Source organism: Babylonia areolata, chromosome 11 (assembly GCF_041734735.1).
Source record: "Babylonia areolata isolate BAREFJ2019XMU chromosome 11, ASM4173473v1, whole genome shotgun sequence".
Classification (NCBI taxonomy): Eukaryota; Metazoa; Mollusca; class Gastropoda; order Neogastropoda; family Buccinidae; genus Babylonia; species Babylonia areolata.
The window spans coordinates 11048615-11057056 of record NC_134886.1 but is presented as its reverse complement, the minus strand read 5'-3'; the positions used below and the strand labels follow the sequence as shown (position 1 = coordinate 11057056).

Here is an 8442-nt window from a genome sequence, read left to right as displayed (position 1 = left end):
CATTTATAAGTGGAACTTTTTTCTTCCAAATACGTCAGTCATTCTCTCTGGCAATCAAAAGAACGCATTTGTGTGTGTGCGTGCGCGCGCGCGCGTGTGTGTGTGTGTGTTGTTTCCTTGTTGTTGTTGTTGTTGTGTGTGTATGTGTGAATTTATTTTGGTGTCTATCCACAATCGTCACTTAAGAAACAAATCTACCTCCTTCCTACCCCTTTTAATCGCCTTTTCACTCCTTTCTGTTCCCTCCCTACATTTTGTTTAACAGGAAAAGAAACAACAAACAAATTTCATAACTTGAATGGCAAAATTACACAGAGCCAAAGACGCTCCTGGAACTGAACGATCCCGAACATAAACAGACCAGAACAATACGTTTTTTCCGATCGAAACAGAGATGGAACTGCAGAACTGGTAATTTTATGAAAGTAAAATGGATTCACCTTTGTATATTCAAGGAATATTCTGCATTGTTGCAATTCCATTGCCAAAAACCTTAGACGCTATCATTATTTTCACAGCAGTCGGAGTTTGTGTTTTTGAGGTCAAAGGTTCCTGTTACTGGGAATCCCTTCTGCTCAGGAATAGAACATTTGGTGAATGTTACGCGAGCGACAATAGCATTGCCTCTAAAAGAATTAGTCACTATTTAGAGTTTGCTGACATGGTTCCAGGACGTTTTCTCCAGTAAAGCACAATTTTCTTGTAATGAAAATAGGATGCGAATATCAGTTACTCTGTTACACATTTCAGCACTGCGATCTACCCATTGAAATCCCAAAAGACCATCAGGAAAAGAGTTTAAAAATCGCACAACAGTTCAACAAAAATCATATTGCGAAAGCGAAAGTATGATGCAAATGATAAGCTTGTATACAAAGTAGTTTGTGTGCAAGGGAACTGTTACACGCCCATTTATTTCCCGAAAATCCATGAGAAAAAGGGTTAGAAAATCGTACAACAATTAGACAGACAAATATATGGAGAAAGTATGATGCAAATGATAAACTTGTATAAAAAGTAGTTTGTGTGCAAGGGAAGTGTCACACAGCGATGTCAGAGCTTGATATATTTTTTTTACGACGTAATAAATCATTCACATGATCTCTTTCTCCTACTAGCCTATGTCACTTTGTTTTTATTATCACCTCAAAAGTCCATCTTTAGGTTCATATTGTTGTCACGGTAACACAAGAAGTCATCTCTTCAGGGAATCCATACCATTGTTTTTTCCCCTCCTTTTCTCTCTATTTTTTCTTTCCACTTTTCTCTTAAAAAGAGATGGGGCCCCATTTTTTTCTTTTCTTTATTCTTTTCCTTTTCTCTTTGTTTTCCTTTACATCTTTTCTCTCTCCTTTCGTTTTTTGGATGCTTCACTCTGCCTTTCTTCACGACATTTAAAAAAAAAGTTCACCATGAGTTCCAAAGTATATCTGTTTTGCTATGAATGGATACAGCCAATAAGATTCAAATATGAATACAACCATCACCGCCACTTCCACACTACCATCACCACTCTTGATAACTGCAATGCCTACAATCATATCAACATCAGTAACGTCATAATGAACTGATTATATTTATATTCAAAGCAAAATAAACAGAAATAGAGACAGACCACCTAGGATATAAGAGAGAGAGAGGGAGAGAGAGAGAGGGGGGGAATGGGTGGGTAATCCTCCTCAATTGCCATCTCCCCCAAAGTGAACCATACTCTTACACGATCGAAAGGAAAATGGTGCAAGAGAGTACGAGAGGAGAATACTACATTATTACACATTCATTCTGACGTCATGTTTAAAAATCGATTTTCTGTTGTTATTGGACGCCGACGTGCATAAACCAAATCAAGGCACGTATAAAGTCACACATACATACGAAGACACAGCCACACAAACACACACGCGCGCGTATCATGTATGCACACGAGAAAAAGATGATCAGCACAAAAAAGAAAAACAAAGTGTGGGTGTTTTACAGTATTTTCATGAAGAAACGAAAATACTCCTTGGGTAATGTTATATTTTGTGTTCAGCTAGCATAATCATAATTGTTTTCATCATTTCATCATCATCGTTTTGAACTCTCAAATGTTTTCATCGATGTCATTTCCATTGGGAAGGTCGTCGGTCAGCTTTCCTGTGGCGATGAAATTCCCGGTCTCTCTGAGACACTGGTCTTCGTCCTGGTCGCCATCTTGAGGTCTGGCGGGCTTCCATTCAGCAGAGGGTCGTAGGGAGGCCAGGAATCGCTAAAATGATAAGATCAATCTTCCTACACATCATCATCATCATCTTCATCATCGCCACCACCACCCTCGCCATCACCATCATCAAATCAATGAAAATGAAGATTCAGTCATAAAAAAATATGATGAAGATGAAGACAAAGGAAAATAAAATGATGATGGTGATGGCGATGTTTACGATGATAAATAACAACAATAACATTCAGAAGAAAAAGAAGAATGATGATAATGATAATAACATTAATGGAGATTTACACGCAACCCCCCCCCCCCCCCCCGCCCCCCACCACCAAAAAAAAAAAAAAAGAAAAGAAAAGAAAATAAGCACAAAACCCCCCCAAAACAACAACAATAAAAAAAAAAAAAAAAAAAAAAAAGAAAAAAAAAAGGAATGCATGCGTCACCGTTCCTGCTGATTTCGACCTACTAAAACGAAATCGAAAACACAGGTGCCGAGGTGGAGGGGGATACCAGTACTGTAAACTACCTCACAAATGCCCAGTATCTAGAGAAGGCCTTCACAACATTTGGGTTAAAATGTGCATCGAGTAAAATACCCACCTGCAAGTCTGAAAAAAAGAAGAAAATTAACATAAACTAACGATAATTCAGTATATTTGAAAGAGAGATAGGGGGTGGGGGGTGGGGGGGGGGGGGGGTGAGGAGTAAATGGGTAGCAGACAGAAAGAGAAGAAAGAATGAATAGATGAAGAAGACTGAAACACACACACACACACACACACACACACACACACACACACACACACAATTGAGAAGGCTACGCACAGAAACACATTACACATTTGAACAATTTCCTGTTGACATCACCAATGTAACTTGAAACTTCTTATGCGTCTAGAAAACGCCCAACCAGTGCATTATGGTGAGAGTAAGTGATAAAGGGTAAAGTATCCACACAGTAAAACCCCATCCAAAACTTTAGGGTGAATTTTGTGGGCGCTTACGCGGTAGTTTACGGAACTCACGTGAAAAAAAAGGCCTTTTGCTCACATTCTGATCCTCGCCAAACCGAACGTTGTGCGCTGGAACCCGAAATTTCTGTCCAGCGAAAGCAGTCCACATCGGTCGGCATTTCATTATTTTACGATCATAATACGGATCTGTCAAAGATTCAAATCTTCCCTGTCTTCATAACGACTTTCCAGCTTCAATAAATCTCATCAAAATCACTGAAAGCGTTTTCGGACGTAATATACCCGATAATTACTCGAGTCCATTTCTTCCGTTAAACTTATGATCAGCCGATCGGACGCGTTCTCCAACATAATATATTTCTGTCCTTTTCAAGGTTTCAAACTTCCCCTGTCTTTAACATGGCTTTCCGGCTTCGATAAATCGTTGCACAAAAAAATCCATTCCGGTAATCTACTTTGGGGTTCTTTCTTTCTGCATTAGTGTCAGTTTCAAATTCGGGGAGGCGTCAGAGCGTGCGGATAGATCCATGTACGCTACACCACATCACTGGAAAAGAAACGTGCAGATGCCTGACCTTCGCATTACCCAATACAATTATCTCGCCTTCATGAAAAAAAAAGAAAAAAAGAAAGATTATTTAAAATGATAAAAAAAAGATAAAAGGGCGTAGATGCATTAAAATATAGTGAAGGGAAGATAACTAGAAAGACTGATATAAACATATGAAAGAAAATGAGCCACGCTCCGTGAACCCATACCGTAAGCACCTATACACGCGCACACACCCAAACGTGCAAATGGTCTCTCTCTCTCTCTCTCTCTCTCTCTCTCTCGAACGAACCCCCCCAGTCCCCTGGTTTTGAATTGTGGTCCATGGCCAAAGTTCATTAAAACAATTTCGTTCGTTCGTTCTCTCTCTCTCTCTCTCTCTCTCTCTCTCTCTCTCTCACACACACACACACACACACACACACACACACACACACACACACAGAGCACTCACCTCCTTCGATGTACCAGAGGAAGAGACCAGTAGTACAACAGCCATGACGGGTATGGGGAGGATGGGTGTGACACCGATCACCCACCCCACACCCAACGTCCACCCCGGGTAGCCCTCAATGGGCTTCAGCGCAGCAATGCCCAGGATCCACATCGCCTGGAAAATTCTTTGAATTTAAGTATCAACATTGAATGCCCTTTCACCCCTTGTATTTTCATCATCATCATCATCATCATCATCATCATCATCTCCTTCTCCCCGTAGTCTCAAGACGGTAGGGGCACGACAGATGATATGCCAACCAGTTCTGTCCATTTATTTCTGTTCCTCTTCTCTCTCAGGGCGTCGCTCAGTCTAAGGCCTGTCCATTTGAGGATGTTGTCTTCCCATCTCTTTTTCTGTCCACTTCTCCTCTTCCCTTGCACTGCGCTTTTAAGGATTGTCTTGGCTAATCCTGCCCATAGCACATACAGTTTCGTTTCCTCACTGCAGTTAGCAGATACTCATAGGATCCGATGGTGTGCCGGAAAACCGTTTCTCGCTTCTTCATTGGTGATATGATATCTGTTGGAGATGTCGTGGAGATTTCGGAAATATCTGATCTCTGTGGCCTATATGCTGTCAGATTTACATGACACACAGGCATACAGGAATGTTGAGATTAACAAGGAGAGCATCAGTCTTTGAGCTGAGTGCGATGTTCTCATCAAAATGGTGTTTAGTTTTCAGTGCTGTTGTTGTTTGTACAGTCCTGAACAATTTCAGGCTTTGATTCCTGGTCTGTGACTGTTGTTCCCAGGTACTCGAAACTATGAACTGTTTCCAGTTTCTCACCGTTGACTCTCTCATTACTGATGCCGTTTGACATCAGCTTGGCCTTCTCTGCACTGAGTTCCATGCTGTAAGCTGCAGAGGTCTTGTCCAGGCGTTCCACCAATTTGGATGACTCCTCTTCTCTAGATGTCCATGCTATGTCGTCGATGTCGTCGGCATAACAAAGTTAGTGATTGTTCTGCCTTCGATGCTGACTGTTCCTTCGTGTTCTTTGAATGCATCGCTCATGATTTTCTCAAGGTAGATATCAAAGAAGGTAGGTGATAGCAGACAGCCTTGTCTGACTCCGACTGTCGTCTTTAACCAGTCACGTAAACTGTCACTGAAGCAGACTGCGCTGGTTGCCTTGTTGTGGTGCTCCATGCTTCTGATCAGGTTGGCGTTTATGTTGTACAGTCTCATGGTCGACCACAAGGCAGCATGTCAAACACCTTGAAATCCACGAAGATGTGGTAGAGGTCTTGCTGGTGTTGGAAATACTTCTCATACAGTAGTCGGAGATTAAAAAAATCTGCTCCTTAGTACTGCACCCTTCTCTGGAGCTTGCCTGTTCCTCACGATTTTCATCATGGTTTTGCTTGGATGGGAGATTAAGCTAAATGTGTGACATTTCTTGCACAGTTGTAAGTTTCCTTTTTCCCTTGTGTGTTTGGAACAGTTCCACTGGGATACTTTCCACTCCCACTGCCTTCACCTTTTTCACTACTCCTTCCACTGGATGGTGTAGTTATCAGTGTTTGTGGCTGGAGGGACACACAGTTTGTCTGGATTCCCTATGGCTCTATAGTTGGACCTGTCTATTGGATGTGTGTGTGTGTGTGTGTGTGTGTGTGTGTGTGTGTGTGTTTGTTGTGTGTGTGTGTGTGTGTGAGAAAGAGAGAGAGAGAGAGAGAGAGAGAGAGAAAGAGAGAGAGAGTTTGTGTGTTGTGACCCCGGTACACTTGGTAATAAAGTCATATTCTGTTCTATTCTATTCTATCTGAGCAGTATTATATCCACCTCTTTATAAAAAAAAATATCCTGGTCTTCTGTGAGGCGATTCCCATCTGTAGTTCGTCCCCGCTTTGTCTGTTCGTGTACGGAGGGTTACACATAAAGGAAACAGCAGAACATAATAAAAACAACTAACAAGAGTCAAAGCCTTTACGGATTCCTGCTCTATAAAACAACAAAACCAAAACACTTGGGGTGGAGGGTGTGGCGGAAAGGAGGTGTGGGGGATTACCAATACATACATAACGATTCAAATAGCACTTTTCCTCTGTTAACCGCTGAATTGTCGCCTCCGCCGAATTGCTGCCCGCCAAATTGTCGCCGGCGACAAATCAGTGGAGGCGACAATTCAGCGGGTGACACATCACTATCAGAAACGAGTGTTTGTCGAACCGAAAAGAATGTGCTGAAAACGGAACTTTTCTATTCAAGGCACATCACATCGATCGGCATTACATTGTGTTGCGATGATCATAATAGAACTGTCCAAAAACCAAAGAATTAATTCTGGATTTCAGGAAGACCAGATCTGACCCCTTACCACTTGTCATCGAAGACAAGCAAGTAGAGATCACCAACAACTTTAAATTTCTCGGACTGATCATTTCCAACGATTTGAAATGGGAGAAAACTACGGAAAAAAATGTTAAGAAAGCACAACAGCGCCTGTACTTTCTTCGGCGCCTCAAAAAGTTCGGAATTAAAAAAGAAATCATAGTTGATTTCTACCGAGCAGTCATTGAAAGTGTGCTAACCTTTGCTATTACTGTTTGGTACGGAAACATTTCCAAGGCAGAAGTTGCAGCCCTTAACAGAATCGTAAAAACTGCCACCAAGATTACCGGGGCTGATGTACCTTCTCTAGAAGACATACACTATAAGCGGCTACTCAAAAAAGCAACATCAATCAGCCAGGACGAATCGCATCCAGCTTTTGGGATTTTCAAGATGCTCCCCTCTGGTCGACGGTACAGGACGAAAACCAATCGCTTCGCCAAAAGCTTTTTCCCCAAAGCAGTCAATGTCCTGTCTCTCGAACAAATCCAGTGTGATGAATAGAAAGAATTGTGCAATCAACAACCATCTACCTGAATATCTAGTCATCAGCCTAACCCACATGTAATATGCAGCTTCTGTTCAAACGTGTGTGTGTGTGTGTGTGTGTGTGTGTGTGTGTGTGTGTGTGTGTGTGTGTGCAGAGCGTGCACGCGTGAGTATGCACAAGTTTTTATATTGATATGCACTTATATGTATCTTATTTCTACTGTATCTGTGTTTGTGAATGATGTTCGATTTATGTTCGTATCTGTTTATGTACTATCCCCCCCCCGCCCCCCCAATATTTCTTGTAACCCCGGTACACCTGGTAATAAAGACATATTCTATTCTATTCTATTCTACACATTAAAAACAAACAAACCATTCCTGGCTTCATAACGGCTTTTCGGCTTCGATAAATCATACAATATTGCCAAATGCATTTTCGAACCATGATCAGTCTGGACAAGTGCCGTTTTCGGTAAAATACTGATCCCATGATCGACGGATTGGACAAGGTCTCCTACTTTAAAAAGTGCAGACAGAAAGACCGATCAGCTTCTGCCTTCCCAATCAGAGAGCCATCCACCCCATCCCTACACCCCCTAAAAGGCTGCTCGTTATCGGCATCAGTGAAGAAGAACGTTCATGTTAAAAATCTACGAATGCTTTTCTCTCCAAATAATGGCGGAAGTTGAGGAAGTTGTTTTCATTTTATTGGAAACATTTTAAAATGCACACACACAGTGCTATTTATGTTTAACAGAAAAATTATGGACCGAAGATTTGTTGATTCAAATAGTCGTCCGTAGACATTTACTGTAAGTGATGAGGCCTGTTTACAAATTATTCTGTGAATAAAATTCAGTGGCTTCCTTCGCCTCTTTTCAGTAATATGTTACCAGTAACTATCGATGTAAACAGGTGCGGTTTTTCAATATGCATAAGAGGAAGACGCTGTTTCGCTACTATTACCGATAAAACGACCACTTGGGTGAATGTTGATTGTATCAATTTTATACTGGGTGAAAAACACATTCGCCTTTCTGTATCTTGAGTCACATTTTAAATGATAATGTTTTAGATGAAGGGGGAGGGGGCGTGGGGGAGGTGGGGGGGTGGGGGGGGGGGGGGTGGCACACAGACAGGCCTAGGCAGGTAGGCAGACTGACTGACAGACGGACAATCAGACATAAAAAAGGAGACGGAGAGTGCGAGAGAAGCGAAGAATGATAATAGCTTATATATATAGATCACTAAATAGATCAAATAGAAAATAAAAAGGCAATGAACCAAGGTATTCAAGGTAACAGAGGAAAGGAAACAACAACACAAACAATAATGACAACACAAACAACACACCGACAGACGGGTTTATCCCTGTCAGCGGTAT

The 8442-nt window shown here is 41.7% G+C and overlaps 1 protein-coding gene across 2 annotated transcripts in view; it reads right to left on the bottom strand.

Annotated features, from left to right (window-relative positions):
* Positions 1-1965: 1965 nt before the first annotated feature.
* Positions 1966-8442, bottom strand: part of LOC143287516 (sodium- and chloride-dependent glycine transporter 2-like) — a 32810-nt gene continuing 26333 nt past the window's right edge. For both annotated transcript variants that reach the window (XM_076595557.1, XM_076595558.1), the window contains exons 13-14: positions 4185-4340; positions 1966-2248 (exon numbers count right to left, since the gene is read on the bottom strand). In XM_076595557.1, the coding sequence (XP_076451672.1) occupies positions 2084-2248; positions 4185-4340 (321 nt within the window). In that variant the 3' untranslated portion in view covers positions 1966-2083. The remainder of the gene's footprint in view (positions 2249-4184; positions 4341-8442) is intronic.